At 38.2% G+C, this 18,943-nt stretch overlaps 1 protein-coding gene across 1 annotated transcript in view; it reads right to left on the minus strand.

Annotated features, from left to right (window-relative positions):
• MAN1A1 (mannosidase alpha class 1A member 1) overlaps positions 1–18,943 on the minus strand; it is a 127,602-nt gene that overhangs the window by 38,635 nt on the left and 70,024 nt on the right. Inside the window, exon 5 of the mRNA XM_087817588.1 lies at positions 14,937–15,031. Within this exon, the coding sequence (XP_087673714.1) occupies positions 14,937–15,031 (95 nt within the window). The remainder of the gene's footprint in view (positions 1–14,936; positions 15,032–18,943) is intronic.

Consider the following 18,943-nt stretch of genomic DNA (forward strand, 5'->3'; position numbering starts at 1 on the left):
AATTGCAGTCTTACTTCCGACAGAGTTAAAGGTTGTCAGAGCGGCTGAAAATGTAGGGATGAGGGAAACTCCTGAAAACCAGTGAGCCATGGAAGGGGCGGGACCAAATATCTGAGTATAATCCCTGTCCCCAATCTCTGGAGCACCACTTAATCAGACATCAATCAGTGGATTACCAGGAAAACAGCTCACAGAAACCAGGGGAACATTCATCTCTGCAAGGCAGAGCGTGCGAGATGCGATTTGAGAGTTTGCTGCCTTTTCTAACTTGGGGTGCTCTTGAATCCATGACTGACTCAAGAGACAGAAAGCTAAAGCCTTAAAAAAATACTAATAATAACCACGAAAAGAAAAAAAGAAAGCTAAAACCTTACTGGTTTCATGTGTCAGAGAACAGGGCCTGGTGATGGCCTACCACAAACTCTGCCCCAATCTTGACTGGATGCTAAATTGCACAGGAATCTGAAAGATCCCCAGGAGTCAGGTTAACAACAGCAGCTAGAAACAGAAAGAACTGAGCAGAAATCTCACCTGTCGTACACGGCAGGGGAGAAAGCATTATGATTTGAATCCAGGAGTCAGCTGCTTGCTAAACAACAACGAAATCATTCTCAGACACGGCTAACACATTGAGGGGTCCAGAATATATCCACAATATCTAGTTTTTAACCAAAATTACTAAAGATTCAAAGAAACGGGAAAATGTGACTCCTGCTCAGGAAGAGAGTGAACCGAGACGGACCCTGAGTGGGTCTAGATGCTGATTTAGCAAAGACTTCAAAGCAACTGGTTAAATACCCTCAAAGAATTAAAGAAAAACTTGCCAAAGAAATGGGTAGAAGAAACCGTAAACCTGAAGATACCGACATACCTGATCATATCTGAAGAAAGAGAAAATAGATTGAGTAAAACTGAACAGAACTTCAGAGGCCTGTGGAATACTATTTAGAGACCAAGAAGAAGAGTAACCAGAGTTCCCGGAGAGTAGGAGAAAGTCCGATGGAAAAGGGCCAGAGCCATATGACCTCACTCAGAGGTGGGATATAAAACAGAAAGCGAGCAACCACCAACTCCTAGACACAGCAACAGCAGGACGGCCACCAGAGGGTCCAATACATACACACTGTGGGTGGTGAGCACACAGGCAACGTACCGGTGACTATCACAGAGCTGAGTGCTTGAAACTGAAATAATGGTACTTACCAATGTTACCCCAATAAATGTAATTTAAAAACAAATATGTAAAAATACCTATTGGAGTAAAAAAAGGAGACAAAAAATGGCCTGATTTTCTAGCTCTCAGTTTACCGTAGTCAACTGAAAGTTAATGTTGGAAAATGAAACTTTTCAGACTTGTGGAAGTGACACGGTTCAGAGAGACCTTTGTAATATAGCTTTGTGGTAATTATGTACAAATTATTCACTGGCATATTTATTCCTTAATAAATTAACTGAAGAAACCTTTACCTTAGTTCAAGAGCAAAGAATCTGAGCCCTGGCCGGTTTGGCTCAGTGGTTAGAGCATAGGATGGAAGGGTCCCGGGTTCGATTCTTGGTCAAGGGCAAGTGCCTCGGTTGCAGGCTTGGTCTCCTACCCCAGTCGGGGTGTGGGTAGGAGGCAACCAATCCATGTATCTGTCACATCACTATTTCTCTCTCTAGCCTATAGTGGCAGCAAAATATTAGGACAGCTTTCTCTTCCCTGTCTTTCTACCATGTATCAAGACATTTAAAAGCATAAAATTACTTTTTTGTTCCAATAGTTTCAAACTATTTTTTTTAATTGAATTATAGAATTGGATATTTATATCTGTGCCAGACAAGATTAAATCAAATTAATGAAACTTTAAAAATATACATATTTTTGGAACTCCTATGTAGACTGACTACAGAGAATTGAGGATGCATAAGGCATTAATATATCAGCTTGTCTGGCTGCCTACAGCTTGTACACTCACTTCCACTTGCTTCCCACCCCCACCCTTTACACACTTTTCCTTTAGATCCAACATAATAAATAATACATTTTGTAGCACTTTTATAGTTTGAAAAGGGACCTATTCTTTACTGTCTTCAGAAAAACTTTAAAAGCAAATTTATTACTTTTGTAGATTATTCTATAGAGCTCAAACTTACTCTATAAATTCATTTCTGAAACTTCTTTTTCAAATATAAATATGAAATCACCATTCTCTTGGTCATAGGCTTCAGAAACACAGATTAGCCAATTCTGTCATTTGAAGCCCTTTGAATTTAGTAAAAGTTTTGGATGCCAGCACCAAATATGCTGTTCATTTTACACTATCATTCCTTCAGTACACACTGACACCCTCATTCATTTTTTGGCTTACCAAATCAATATTAAAAATTAATGCCTTCAAGCGCGTTCTGACCTACTGCATGTTAAAACCAATAACTCACCTAAGAGAAGCTCTTGACCTAATTAGAACCCTTTTCGGGCACACTTCCACAGCTGGCCCGCTCTCGGGTGGAGAAACTTACTACAAATAAAGGAGAATGTACCAGAAGATTATTTACTGTTATAACATTTAAATCTGGTTAAAACTAATTTAGAACTTCCATTGAAGCCAACTGAAAAAATAGTCTCAAGAGTAATCTAAACAGGATCAAAGTTCGCATAATATAATGAGACAATATGCCCACAACAAAGTGCTGAACGATGAGGCTTTTGTCTGGGCGCGACGGAGGTGAGTGATTTTAGATGCGTCCTGTTTAGGGCAGCGGCCTTCGAAGCAGAACGCAAGGCTCCTAATTAGAGTGCAGGAAGAAACTATCAACGCTGCCATTTCTAAATGTTTTATCTCAAAGTAAGAAAAAAGTGCTATTAAGTTAAATATTCGGCTAGACCCTGCTCCCCTCCCTTGGTGCTTATGTGAAAGGTTTCACCTAAAAGACACCCAGAGCTTCTCGTAGAGATTACAACGCAATCAGGAGAGGTGGGGAGCCAGTGGGACCCTCACTGGTTCTACAGCTTTTGGAGACTTTTGGTGTAGAGTCACCCCTCGATATCTGTGGGGGGTTGGTTCCAGAACCTTCTCTCCGATACCAAAATCCAGGGATGCTCAGGTCCCTTATATAAAATGAGGTAGTATTTGCATATAACCTGTGCACATTCTCCTGTGCACTTTAAATCATCTCTAGGTTACTTATAATACCAAATACAATGAAATGCTATATAATACTTGCTATACTATATTGTTTAGGGGATAATGACAAGACAATAAGTTTATATATGTTCAGTACATTAGCAACCATCGGAGGTCTAATTACATAATACATATCAGCAACAAGAAAACATTTTATTTTTGCTCTGCGTTGGTCAAATCCGCGAATGTGGAACCCACAGGAATGGAGGGCTGATTATATTGGGGTTTGTGAACTTAAAGAATGTCACTGATGCAGTTAATTTTGAAATCCAAGACCTTTACACAGAATAATACATACTTTGTAAAGAGGTGGAGAGAGATCATGAAAATATTTTGCACCCAAAGAGATTTTCTGACTGTCTTGAGGCAAAATATTTAATCAAGAGCTGAAATGTGTTCCTATCTGCTGATGTTTTCTGGGACAAGTGGTTGTCAGGAGAATGCTACCTACCAGATAATTTTTGAAAAAGGAGAGAAATAAAAGAAACAGGAAGAAAACAACACACTTAGTCTACCACTTGAAGATAAAGGTAACAATTGAACATGAACCAAAAAAAGTTGAATTTTAAAGACACTCTAAGAAAAGCATCATTTTGAAATTGGATGTTTATGAAAATATCTGTGAAAGTTGTTCACCTTTAAAACTCATACTTGTCTCAGACTTGATAATGGAATTTTGTATCCTGCTTTAAAATCTTTCAAAAGAAGACTTTTCTATCTTTCTATAACTGTGCAAGAACAAATGATGATATCAGGAAAATTTAAATTTTCTAGCAGAATTACAAAAACATCCTTTGCATAACTGAAGGATGGGATTTAACACAAACATTGTGTTTTAGGAAGGTCAGGCAATATCACACTCTGTTATCCATATAACTTCCCATTCTTTCCACCTGGACAGAGTTCAAACCAAGTTTTGAAACAACACAGAACAAGAACTCTGAATCACTCATTGTATCACAAGCATTAAACTGAAATTAAAAAAATAATGAATCGCACTGTCGTCACTAAAAATGTCATTCATCTGTTCTTAATAAAATATTTTATTTTATATCTTATCCTTTTACAATTTTATTTTGAGTGTTTGAAAGTAAATATGACATTAAAACAGTGGTACATGTACATATAATTTGTAAATAAGAATACATGTTTTGGAATGTTTAATAATATTTTACTAATAAGAGAACAAAAAAGCTTAAACACCACCGGCTTATTTTCACGGTCCTGATGGAATTGTGGGGCGCAAATCCCATCATGCAACTAGCTACAGAAATTGCATGTAAATGAATGGCAAGAGGTGCTGCATTTACACATTGCTAAATTAATTTTTTTCTGTTAAATTCAAAACCCACAAATTTAAATACCTCATAAATGAAATTGCCACAATTTTAGTCTTATTTGCAGTCCTTATTTTAGGGTATTCCAATAATTTAAAAATAACCCTTCTTCAGCTGGGCAGTTTCATTGTGTTCTTCCCTTTGTTGTCCCAGATGATGACAATTACTATGAGGACTCTATAATGCCTCCCTTGTTGGAGGAAGACTATGTGTTATAAACTGAACACATGGGAGGCTAGCTAGAATTACAGATGTGTGTATACCTATTACACACACACACACTTTACTTGAAAGTCCATTCTTCCTTGTTAAGGTCTACCGTAACATAGACTATATGGATGCCTATCATCATTTCAGGATCTTGAAATGCCTCAAGTGATCTACTCTTCTAGGTATAAAAGACCCCAATTTCTTGAATTTCTAGGTTTTGTCATGAACATTATTCTTGTAAAACTGATACTATTAATCCTGCTTAAAAAAATGAAAAAAATCAAGGCTTAGGAAAAGAGGATATGTGATCACGTTATTTTTAATAGAGTTATACTTATATTCAGTAAAACGCAGGCTCTTAAACACATAGATGTATTCTGAGAAATATACAGACTTGTCACACTATTCTTAAAGTAGTCGATGCACGACTTACATTCCTGTTCTTTTGGCTGCCATTTTCTTAAACACTTGCAATCAGCAAAGTTACAGGAATTGGCACTGTCAGATATTAAAACAATATGGCAAATTTGTAATTCGTAATTCGTTGGCTTCCAAAGTCTATTTGCAGAGTGCCAACCAGGTATAAAAATGCACTGTGCTGAGAGCTCTTTGGGTCAGGGAGAGTGGGACAGGGCACTGCATAGCTCTTGCAGGAGAGAGGGAATCAACCCAAGAACACAAGCCCAGAAAAGCAGAGATGAGAAAACACAAGAATGTGCAATAGTTTTGTCCAAGGCATATAGAAGATCTCATATAATCATATGGCATAAAGACTTAACAAGTAGATTCATTGACTTCTGAAATAAATGTAATCACATTTAAAAAAAAAGAAATACACAAAAAATTCAAGCTATTTGCACAATGTACTCACATATAACTATCAGTAATGATATCCATCTTAAAGTGACGTCTGTAACTTTTATTGTACTTCGAGGGGGTAGAATAGATTTATGCTTAAATTTTGGAAAACTACTCACTGATAAAGCCATTATAGTAATTGCACTGGGTCTGTTTATTAATTTGTCACAATTAAGTCAATAAGAGCTTTACTAATGTCCTATTACTTGATTAGTTTTGAAAGTGATTATCTTAAGAACTCGACTTAATTGGAAGCCTCTCAATTTACAAGGTACATTAAACTCTCAGTAGCATCTTAAGATTATTCAACATATGCAGGTCAATTACCAGTAATCACTGTTTTGTATAATGTTCCATAAAAGCTATAGCATGACATGACAAAGGGGGAAAGCGAGATTTAATTAATAACGCTAAACTCCAATTGACATGCCTAGGATAAAAAGGGCAACATGGGCGTTCATACTGTCTTTCTGAAACTGGGTCTGTTACTAAAAGTCAAATAAAGAAAAGCTAACAACTGTCCCCCTTACAGAGGAAGATAATTTGTCATGATTGCTAAATCACCAAACTGTACTCATGCCCTGCTGCACATTAATTTCCAGATTAATAATTACAATTAATTCTTACTACTGCTCCATCAGTTTCCTTTTTCCAGTTAATAAGAGACTGCAATCAATTCTTATTTATCCCATTTTTCAAAACAGATCAACTATAACTATTACTGCAGAAGCAGGAAACATGGAGTGGTGAACGCACCCACTGAGATTGCAAGGCCTTTAAAAATTATTGGCTGTGGTATAAATATTTTATATTGACCTTCCAATTCCCACTCAAAGATTCAACGCAGTTGGTGTAATATTTACAGTGAGTAACAATTATAAGGGCTGAGAAAGTGCCTTCATACCAAGCTGATTTTCAAACACCCATTAAAATGATTTCATAAACCTTTAAATTAAACTTTATTAATTATGTATTTTAAAGGTTTGCCTCACACTAGGGACATGAGCCTGGTCTGGAGATGATCACAGGGAAATTGATTGTGCTGCACTAAAAACTTAGGATAGCACGTTCCTCGAACAGATCACTCCACTTTGACCTGTGAAGACACTGTATGAATTATGTGTCCCGACTTGTTCCTGATCTGAATTCTGTACACAGGGTACATTTCAAATCACCAAGGCTGATTTGCCACCGATTGTGTGAAGAGTGGGAACAAAGCTGAATCTGTAAAATGCTGGTTCTGGGCATTCGAAAACCTCGAGCTGAAAGCCATTTTGAGTTGCTGCATTCGGATGGCTGTTCCTGTCCTTAAGCAAAAATTTCCCCAGAGTTTCCTTAAACCATGAGGGTGCTGTGGACAAAGCTGTGGCCACAGTTAACGATTCGGTCCCATGGGCTTTTGTACCGAGGCTCTCTGGGTACCGAACACTGAAGAGTGAGGAAGGCGCCTTCACAGACCCCCAAGGCTCTGAGGACAGCTTGTCTCCAGTTGGCCACGCGTTACCTTTGCGAAACTCCTGCCTTTGATTAAAATGCAGGGTGCTAGGGAAGTCTAGAACAAAACTTCTTTTCAATATCTAGTATCTGGTGGCGTGCAGGGCCAGCCGGTTCCCTCAGGCCCACGTCTGTTCTCTGTCACTGCCCCGGCTGCGCAGGGACGTGGGCTGTGGGGCCGGGAACTCGTGGAGAAGGAGAGGGTGGCGTGGAGAAGCAACGAGGCCGCCAGAGCCCGCGGTCAAGGGCAGAGGCGGCCTGTTCCTTCCTCCAGGGATCAAAAAGGCACCGAAAGCCCCATTTACCTGGATATTACCTTCAATTACGACTGGATGAGTGGGAAACAAGGGAACAGTTCAGACGCCCTTAGGCACGTCAAATCCCCGCGGCCCCACAGGCATGACCAAGGGACAGCAGGCACCCTTGGCGGAACTGTGTGTCCCGTCAGTCTCGACAGAGGGGCTCTGCACGCCAGCTCCGTTTAAGCTAACCGTTGCCGTCCTTCTTGTCCACTGGCAATAAACAGGCACCTTAGTTGGGTCAGAGTGCTGCGGCCTGGCACAGACACTGATCTGGAGCCGGGTGAAGGATTAAAGGGTTGGCAAGCAGCCGGGCGCCCTCCTCCTCGGCTGGGGGGACGACGCTGTCTCTGGCCTTGTTCCTGGAGTGCCGGCAGGTACAGGCCCAGGCCACCAGGTGCTTAGGATAAAGTTACTTTGCCTGAAGCCATCAGAATGGCTTCAGGAACCGGCTCTTTTTAAACTTACCCTGAAGTCCTTCATTAAAAATGCCTTCTTTTCCCCCTCCTGCTCTGTTCAAATGGCACAAAGTTTGCTTTCTAGTCTCATTAGATAAGAAAATAATAATAATAATAATGCAGGAGGGGGGGAGGAAATTGTAAACTCTTCCTGGGTAATTAGTGCCTGGAATTAGAGGCTTTCTAGAAGCAGCAACATACCGCTTAGATCTAAGTGAAAATGTTGGTAACGAATAAATTAGCGGTAGGAACAACAACCCTCTGCCTGTCCGTGGATGTTTGGAGCTGGGCGCCTCACTGAGCAGCTGAGACTTAGGACTCTGAACAGCTCTGACGGCGGGCTCCGTCATTCCCCTGTATTAGGATAGCTCTCAAAGTGTAGTCCTCGGACCCGCAGCATCAGCCTTTCTCTCCATCAGCTGCGCCCGGTTTGAAATGCAAATTCTGGAGCCTGGCCCAAACCCTAGGAATCCAAAACTCTGCAGGTGGGGCCCAGCAATATGTGTTTTAATAAGCCCTCCAGGCAATTCTTATACACTCTAAAGTTTGAGAACCACTGTTCTATTAAAGCTGGGCATTATCAAACCAATTTTCTAATATTCTATATTTCAATAAGTTCACAATCAATGGGCAGGGAAAAGTCTTCAGCGTTAACGGAGAGGAGAAATGAAACTACCCTCAGGACATAAATACTAGACATAAAGCAGTGGTTCTCAACCCAGCTGAATATTAGAATGCCTGAGGAGGCTTATAAAAATGCCAAGAACTAACTCCAAACCAACTGAAACAGATTGGGGGTAGGGAGGCAGCAATGATATATATATATATACACATATACATGTACATGTACATATACGTGTGTGTATATGTGTATATATATGTGTGTGTGTGTATATATATATATATATTTTAATGCCCTAGTTATTCTAAAGCACCAGGAAGGTGGAGCATCACTGACAGAAAGTAAGTAACCACAGCAGTCAGACCCTTGATAGAAGTAGGACAGTCTAGGAACTAGGAAATAGAATGTGCATGTTTATATATAGCAAGGATGCATGTACTTGCCATAGACTGGTTGTATCATATTAATTAAGTGTTAGCGAGCATGCGGGACTTGAAAAAAACCATTACGTTTTATTGCCTTACACTCTTCTTAAATCTATGGATTAAAGAGTTCTTATTTTGAGAGGAGATGATTCAACAATAAATATAATTTTGGAGAGGAAATTGTTTTGACCCTATAGATTAATTCCAAAATAATTTAAAAAACAGTAAATGTGTGAGCATGGAGCCACAACTATCCTGCATGAACTACATGGAAACATTCTCTCCATATTTCCAGCTGTTTCTACCAATACCATCTTCCTTCCTGACCTAAGAAAATGAAACTTGAGCTTAAGAATGGATTGGTAGCACTAAATGGCTTAAAAACTGAAGATCTCCATAAAAAGGCATCAGAACCAAGTTAGTTTTAGCTATGTTATTTTATCATATACCATACTTTATAATGAAAATTCAGAACAAGACTATGACTTAATAACTCCAATTTACATTTACTTCATGGCACTTTGCAATGATTAACATTCTTCTAGATATTTCTTCATTAGATTTCCACAAAAGCCTTATGAGATCATCACGCTAGTTACTACTATTGTTGTTATTTAGTTTTAATTATGAGAAGACAAACTCAGTTATGTAAATTATCCAAGGCTGAAGAGCTATATTGACAATGCTAGTAAATGGCAGCTTCAACAAGGGTAATGATATTCTAATATATAATATTAATAACTGTGCATATCAGTAGTAAAACCTTAAAATATGGTTATTACTGCTTCCAGAAGAGTTTAAGTGGGCAAATGAATTAAAATAGATAAAAGCCGGAAACCCAATATAATAAAACATGCAATCATAAAAAATAAAAATAAAAACAGGTTAGCTTAAAATACTTGGTAAGACTGTAGCTTCTTTTTATAGAACTTTGAATTTAACAGATCCATAGCACATGTAATAAAAGATAAATTGTAAGATGCGGCTCTGATTTTCTGCTCAGGGTATATATCACTGTTACAGAACACTTTTTAGGGTAACTAAGGGATATTTTGCCTCTTAGAATATTAGTAAATCATGAAATAACTCTGATCAGCTCATGTTCAGGAAATTTGCTTCTTGATATTTTTTACATTATTTTTATGATGTTAAGGTACAGAACTGTATTCTGTAATGCTAAAACATAATACACTTTTTCAAATCTGAAATCAGCTACTTTAAAAAATGCTTAGCAAGTTTAATGATCCAGAAATTTATATTTCAACTGTCAAGTAAATATACAAGGAGATATATGAAAAATATTTTTAAAATATATAACCTAATTAAACCGTCTTTCAGAGTTTGTGTCTATTAAAACTAACCAACTATAATTTAATATTTAAGCATTTTACAACACGGACGTACTAAGAAACCAAATAAGGGGCCTAGTGCCTTTTGTTACAATATGTACACTACATGCCTCACAAAAGACAATCTTTCACTATTAGAAAACATTATGTACTATTCTTAATTAAGGCCCCATTTCAGTTAAAGTAAAGCAATTTGAAATTAAATTATAATAATACAAACTGCAATGTAAATGTAACTAATGATGTAGTGTGCATTTGCATTGGGTAATTAGTAAATAAAACTTCACACAGCAGGAAATAAAAGCAGGTGAGAGAGTTGTACCACATTCATCACCTTGCTGACTAACAAGAGCGAGAATGCAGATCAGTCATTTCTGGAACATTCCTTGACGAGTGCACTAAAAGCACATGCTGTAGACAGTTCCGCTAACCTAATATAACCACCAGCAAAGTGTCAGTTCAGAGAAATCCACAAAGACAAACAAGTGATAAAATAGTACACAGCTAAAACTAACTCATTTATCAAGAAAGACAGAATAATTATTAGGCACGCCTGGAAGGTATGCCCAGTGATAGAAATGAAAAATGGGAAGAGTGCCTATATTATTTAAAATTAAGAACACACTTTAGAAAACTTAAAATCTAATAAGCTTACTCTACCTGGGCTTGAATTATGCTCACTTATATGGAAATGGTGAAATACTGGAATTTATAAATCACAGAGGTGATTTTTCTTCTTTAGGCTGGAAGGAAAAAGGCATATGGCCTCTTGCTAATCGTAATAACGAGATCAGGCATCACATTTTGACATTTTTACATGAGAGAAATTGGGTTCTCCCAAATCTAATCTGTTAAAAAGGTAATGGTTTTCTTCCAGGGGGTGTTATTTAAGTCCCGCATTCTCACGGTCCTGCCGTGCTGGGGAAGCGAGACTGCGCGCCCAGTCTGGCGCGGTTCCTGCCACCTCCATGCTTGTTCAGTCCAGTCACCACCGGCCACTACATCACAGTTCTGACGACTCTGCAACTACATACAGCAGCTCTTGAACTTGTTACAGGTGTTGCAGAAGAGATCATTATAAAATACTTTCTTTTTCTGAACAGATTTTGGGACAGAGTTCCTAATGTAGAATATGAATTAATTATTTAGGTTCTCTGCTATTCTCAGTTTGCACAAATACTGAAATCCAATTTGGTTTATTGGTGTTTTGGCTCCAAATGCATAAATGTCCCCAATTCAAAATACTGCTTGCTTTAAACTCAATTCAGTGAGACTTATTCTCTCTCCTTGGCACAGACTATCTTACATTTGTCAGTTACATGAATGAGTGTATAATATAACATAAAATATATATATTGTGCTTTACCAACTATGCTGTAAATACCCAGAGGGAAAGACCACGTCTGTTTTATTTTTTAATGAAGTGAAGAGAAGAGGACAATCTTCCCAGGACCTAGCACAGAACCTTCATCAAGGCAGGGGCTCAAATAAATGCTTATTTATTTATTTTACAAAGAAAAGGTAAAGAAACCAATTATCTTTAGGTAATAACCTGAATGCTAGAGAGATGTGAACAAATAATACCAATAAGTTCACATCTTTGCTAACAGATAGTTGTTGGCAAAGAGCAGCATCCATAACTATTTTCAGATCTGAGACGGAAGACCAGAATTATAGATGGCATATTCTGTGCCTCTCCCATCACAATTATTGCCAAGAGTTTCAAAGCCAGTCAACAATGAACACAGCTATTCTAAAAAGCATCCTCAAGCACTTTTTTTCCTCTTGGGCATCCTTCTACAGACACTCCCTTATTCTGAGAGGGTAATTAAGAAAATATGATTGTGCCAGACATATTTTTCTCCTCTCTTCTTTGAAACTTCTACTGGTGACAGCCTTCAAAAAACTAGCAAAGAAGCTCCATAGCATCTGTCCCTTATCCCCTGGCGCAAACTGTAAAAACACAAAGATTCAGATAAAACAGCATATATATCCAGATTGACATCAATAGTGTATCCTGAAATGTAATTATTGCAGATAAATATAAAATGTTGCTTTCTTCCTAATCAGCTTCCCAGTTGGAAGGGGATTCGATGAGTAGACTTGATTGGGCAAAGAGATAAGAATTTTAGTAGAATGATATTACTATTAATTTTGCCAAGGCTTATTGTGAAAATTTGGGCAAGTCATTGTTATTTAGTAAATGGAATGGAGAATGGATGAAATATATAATAAAAAAATTCATACAGGATGCCAGGAAGAAATTAAAAGTTTTCCTATCAGCTGTCAAATAGTCACCTAATTGCCTCTAGTTTAACCTGAAAATGTCGGAGAACACATAAATGAAATGGCACATTGTTTTTCACCATATAGAAGTTTCCTATAATCTTCTAAATTAAACAAAAACATCTATGTAAAATACTGTAAATGCAAAATAAGGTGTTAAGAAAAACTTGAATGCCCCATTTAATGAATTTTCAAGAGGCACATGTATGAAAGATAATAGACGATTCAGTATTAGAAAGTTTTTAGAAGTATTCCTTTAGGTACCAAAAAAATGTCTCCACTGTACACTAAGGACAGATTTAACTAAGAAAAAATCCTCTTGGTTGTTAGAAATAAACACTAAGTAAAGTTAAGTATGCTTTAAAAGAATCCAATTTCTTATGCTTATTTTAAGAAAGGCTAGAAATAATTAAATGATATCAGCACCTTAAAAGAATTGACTGAATTTTGCAAAGATGTAGGCCCACACGTCTATTAGGTTTAGCAGGCCTTGATCTAATTCCATTACCTTCCAGGAAGCAACAGGAACTAGTTCCATGGAATCTTAGGATAGATGATTGGAGTGATCCTTCGCTCCAGTATTTTAAACCTGGGGTCCTGAGGTCATAGGCGGGCTCCTATGGCACTGTTTGCTTTGGGAAACTGTAAAAATATGTGTACTCAGGAATATGCAATTTTTGAGGAGAGGGCCATGCTTCATCAGAATTCCAAAGTGGCCTGTGAACCTGAAAACTTTCACAAAAGAACAATTAAAGTAGCCTAACTTCCAGGTTACAAATAAGCCTGGAGAGTTGAAAAGATTGCTCTGAAGACAATCCTACAGTACCTATAAAATACCTAGATTTTATAACCAATGGTTGTCTTGATAACCAATTAGCTCTGTGCACTTTTCTGCTATTCTATAATTTTTCTCAGAGTGTAGGTAGGGAAAAAATGTGTTAAATGTGTACAGTGTTTTTATAATCAGGTCTTATTTCAGGTAATACAATAGTTTCTAGGTCAGAATACTGTCTATAAATACAAAGTCTGAAAACTTGGAAGGTAATATAGGTGGTCTGCATGAGTCAAAAAAACACACACCTCTAACAAATGCCTTGCTGCCTCTAAGCCAAGCACATACCCACTGCCTCAGGACCCTAAAGCAGCATATGCTACAGTCTTCAAGATAACAGAGAAAGCCTTAGGTCCCTTAAAGGGGAAAACAGATCCTGAGATGTCACATTATACACCAGAGAACTACCTCAATTAACATGGACCGGTTGTGTGGACTCTCCCCACCTCACTGCCTCAGCACTACTACCCCTGACTCCCCGCCCCTCTCACGATTACAGACAGGTACAGGAATAATTTCAGATATAACATACAAATGAAAATAATGCATGACATTTAACTGATGATTTTTCATAATTCATTTTAGGAAAAAAATGTCACTAAAATAAATGATGAAGAAGAAATCTGTATTAATCCTGCCAAACCATCCTGTGCATCTTCTTGGCATTTAGAAAACAAGAAAGCTGTTTAATTTATGCCTGTGCATCAGTGTGTGTGCATAAGCATCAAAGTACAGATTCTAGTTCTACCATTTGTATACGGTATGGTATCAGGCAAGTAATATAATCTGCCTGTGACTCGAGATCCTTATTATTAAAAAGGAGATAACATCAGTACTGACACTATTGGAGTGTTGTAAGGATTAAATGTGGTAATATGTGTAAAGTGTCTATAAGAAAGCACCATATTTTATGATTTTATAAATAGCTATCATCATCACCATCATCATTATCACAAGAGGCGCAAATGCAAGTTATTACTTACGGGGGAAGAAGTTAAGGAAAAAAAGCTTAAGATAAAATTGCTTATTTACAAAATGCTCAAGCTATCATGAAAATTCAAGCTATTCCCTGGGAGAATGCCATAAAGTTCTCAGCCCAGGTTTTTCTTGGGGCCACATTCCCATGGACGTGTCACACCAGGGTTCTCCACCCAAATGGGATGCGAAGGCTGGTTTGATCTGGGTCAGTGGAGCAATTCCCCTCCCTCCTGTCACTGTGGGTGGGGCGGTCTCAGGTGCTCCCAGTCTCATTGCATGGGAGCTCTGATTAGTCCAAGTGTTCTATCTCTGAAGTATTTTCATGACAATTTTAAAGACAATGAGATGCTCTTGGAATCTATGGAGACAGTTTCACTGATGCAGTGTCACCATGACAGTGAAAACCTCACAGCACATTTGGCTTGGATAACTCTGTCGGGGTCATGCTATCCCTCGACAGGGACCCATCGAAGACCATGGAACACTGAAAAATCAATAACTTCCGACACAAGGGCAGATGCCAAGACTTCCAATGGAGTAAGTGGCCAACATCATACAAGTTCCTATCCATCCGGTGTCTATTTCAACTTGAAATTTGTTGTAGAAAATGAAGAGTTTTACCTTTTTAAATTCAGCAATGCCCAAGGTATTCCAGAGGGAGTAAGAAATGCAGGGAGCAATTTTATCCCAAGTTCCACTGCTTTCTCTCGAAATATCTGAAAAGTTAAACAGTCAAGTAAGCTATTATTGTAAGCAAAACAAAACATACTATACTATTATCTCACATTTAGCATTTTTCTACTTTAAAATTTTCTATATATGAAAAAAGTTAAAAGTTTCTCAAATTAAAAGAATTCCAAAATTAACAGAATTACCTAGGAAAGCAAGAATGGTCCAAGGGCCATTGAGCAGTGGGGCATTTCTTCCAATTTTGGTTGCAGATTAGAATCACATGGAGGGTTTTAAATACTACTGATGTCTGGTTGCACCCCTGAGATTCCAATCTCTATGGCTTGGGGCTTTCAGATCAGAATATCTGATGTCAGGCGATTCCAATGTGCAAGCCAGGGGGAGAACCACTGTGGTTGGTGGGTGAGTCTTGGACTGAAAATCAGGAGATCTGGTCCTATTCTCTCTTCACTTGTTTCTTAGGGCACAGTGGAAGTAGGGGGAAGGGGGACAGGGAGCAGTAAATATTAAAGGGGACCAAATATGTGGTGACAGAAAATGATTTGACTTTGGGTGGTGGGCACACAAAATACATGTCATGTATCCCTTGAAACCTATATAATCTTATTAACCAATGTGACCCCAATAAATAAATAAATAAATAAAAAATAACACCCACAAAAAAAGAAAAAAGTTGTAAAAAGACATATTATTACAAGTAATCAATACGTCCTCTTATACCTACACAGTTTTAACTTCCTCTGATGTAAAGTACAGGTGATTTGAAAGATACAAGGTTAAATTAGGTACAGATTCTACCCAGAACTTAGTAAAGAACATAACATATGCACATAAATATCTCAAACACAGAAAGGATGAGAGCCAGAGATAAAATTGTCTAGGGGTTCAGAGAAGCTCAGCAAGGCTGCGTGGTGGAGACGGTGCTTTGAAGAGGGTTGTATGCGGCGTGTACTGGGGGCTGATAATGCTCGAGGGAGTGCGGATGGGAAGTGGAGGGGGCATCCCTGAAGGCTTCAGTCTAAACCCAGGGGGAGCAAGTGGGGGCCTGACTAAAAAGGGGAATACTGTCAAATAAGGCCAAGCATACACAGACAGCATTGGCCTAAATCATGGAAGGTCGCAAATGAAAGGCTAAGAATTATATTCTGTTAAAATGGAAAAACATTAAGTTTTTGAGCAGCCAATTCACTTGAGTAAAATCATGCTTTAGAAAGATTAATTAGTTGACATCCATTCATAGTCTGGTCCAAAGAAAAGCATGGAGTTAATTTATTCGTTGAAGGAAGGGCGGCTATAGCTTTCCCTGCTCTGGGGGTGCCAGCCAGCAGGTGCCTTGTCCCTTCTCCTTGTGACATGTATGCCTGAGCATGGTGGGCTGGGAACTACACGCTTTCCTTCTAGCTCTTCCTTGAACAAGGGGGATGTGAGAAAGGCTGGGAGAGCACAGAAAAGCATGGAGAACAGAAGCAAAGTCCTCTCCTAGCCAATGGGAAAGCATTTGTCAAGGCAGTCATGTGTGCTCCCCCCGAGGACAGCGTTCCGGTCCGCAAGGCCTGCTCGAGACCCGAGTCTCCCCGCAGAGAAATCCAGGTATTTGGCCTCCCACACTGAAGACAAACCAGTAATACCAACGTTGACGCTATTTCTGAAACCCTACTCTTTTGGAATCCCACTCTCGCTTAGTAATGAAAGTTAAGAAAGTAGTGTGCTTTAATGTAAAAATCTGATTGACAATTCAGATAAACTAATATTCCTCGAGTCCCGGCCTTTGTAGTATATAGAAAGAGCTAAAAAATAGCGATATCATGCCCCCCCCCAAATTATTATAACTCTCTTTAAAGTGGACAAGTTCCTATTTCAACAACTAACAGTGCGTGGAGGGGAGGGGAAAAAATGACCGGAAGGTACAGTGTCCCTCCCCTTCCTCTGCCTTCCCCTAGAGAATTCCAAGTTCTCTTCTGCTGTAAGGGATGATCCAATCACTGCCCAGCCATCTCTTGACTTCCTACTTTCAATCTAACTTTTTAAACTGTTATTAACTCCTTTTCAAGAAACTTATATGAGATAAAAGTCAAACTATGTAGTTAAAACACCATCTTTGATATTATAATCATATGGCCTGTGAGTTAAGGGCTCAGGCTTTAAAAACCTTCTTCAAATTGGGCAATCTTGGACAAATTTCTTACTCTCCCTGTGCCTAAATTTCCTCATCTTAAAACAGGGATAACAAAAGCACTTACTATTTTAAAGATCATGAAAAGAAATGAAGGCATTATTATATTTAAATACCTAATACACAGCAACCACTCTAAAAGGTTAGTTGCAGTTTTTATAGTGATAATAAAAATAATGGTATTTCCTCAAGAACTTTCCCTACTTAATTGCCTGAAATTCTTTCTTGTCTTGGCTTTTACCCAACTGCTGTTTTGGTACCTTCTACTCAGGTTCTCTCTCTCTCTCTCTCTCTCTCTCTCTCTCTCTCGTGTGTGTGTGTGTGTGTGTGTGTGTGTGTGTGTAATCCAGCAAAGTAACTGGTGCTCAATAATAAATGTTCATTTAATAAGTAGGGGAGCACTATAATGAGAAACCATTGCTATTCTAGTGTTTGCAAATTGCTCCATCTGATTCCACTGGTTTCTACTGCCTGCAAATAATTATGTCAAGTATTCCGGAGTCTATATCTTGGGCACAATTACAAAAACAGTTTTGGATTAAAACATTAAACTATTGATGCTTTCAATGAAATCATATGTGAGCCTGAATCAGTTCCAATTCTTAATGTTTGATTTACCATCTCCTGAGATATGAAGAGAGGTTACTTGGAGGAGGAATCAGATTCTCAAAGAGAACATCTTTCTAGGTAACATGGCGAGTATGTAATAAAATTCCAAACTAGCTTATAAAATTAACATTGTCAAAAGAGTAAAGGAGAATTGTCACAAATCATTCTAAAGGACAGTTAAATTTTAGCTAGCACATCTTGGATAATGTGCTGGAAAGCAAATGATCACAGGAAATACGCTAAATGGTACTTCAGTGCTCCTTCAAATGGGCAGTCATGATGGAGGGAGTGCTGAACCGGGGACCAGCATGTGGACGCTGCTAGGACTGGCTCTACCACGGCTTCAGTGGGAGGCCTGGACCAGTCACTTAACTTTTCTGGTTCTCAGTTTCCCCAGTAAAATGGGAGAGCAGCTCATAATTTCTACTTTCCATTTATCACTGAAAAACTAGTATTCAAAGTCATAAAGCTAGTACTAAAATGAGACTGGTAAAAAAGCAAGATGATGTTCATGTTTTATGAAGATAAGTATTAACTTGCCGCCTGATTCTTAGTTTTGGTTTCCAAGGTTTATTGGTACTTATATTTGCTGGGGAGGATTTTACAAAGTTAGAAGGACAAGATGAAAAATGACAGTACATAAAATGTAATCCATGCTGAATAATAGATGTTTTCCTTTTCTTTTTCTTTTTTTTAAATGACCATTAAAATTAAATAGGGTAACTGCACAATCCACCAACGAGTCTGAGGTGGGCAAACAACTTATGACTCAACGAGGATCTTCAAAAAATTTCTGCATTATAGAGATTCTGATTTCACTCACAGCAAAAATAAAAACTAACATAATATGTTGAAAGGAGGGTGGTAAAATATGATGAAAGAGCTTCTAAAATAATTTTTCAAGCATGCAACTCACAAATAGGTTTAGATAAAAACATTTATGATTGGAAGTTAAGAATTTCAAAATACACCAAAACTGTATCTTTTCAATACACGTAAGTAACATCATCACAGTCTTTGATCAATGTTCAAAAAACTTCTGATTTTAGAATCTATCAAATAAAAACATTTATTTTTTTACTTTATCCTTACAGATAGGATTCGACATGGCTGTAAATCAAGATGTATGGCTTTCCTTGCTTCTCTAGTTTGTAGA

Source organism: Miniopterus natalensis, chromosome 5 (assembly GCF_054644295.1).
Source record: "Miniopterus natalensis isolate mMinNat1 chromosome 5, mMinNat1.hap1, whole genome shotgun sequence".
In the NCBI taxonomy this organism is placed as follows: Eukaryota; Metazoa; Chordata; class Mammalia; order Chiroptera; family Miniopteridae; genus Miniopterus; species Miniopterus natalensis.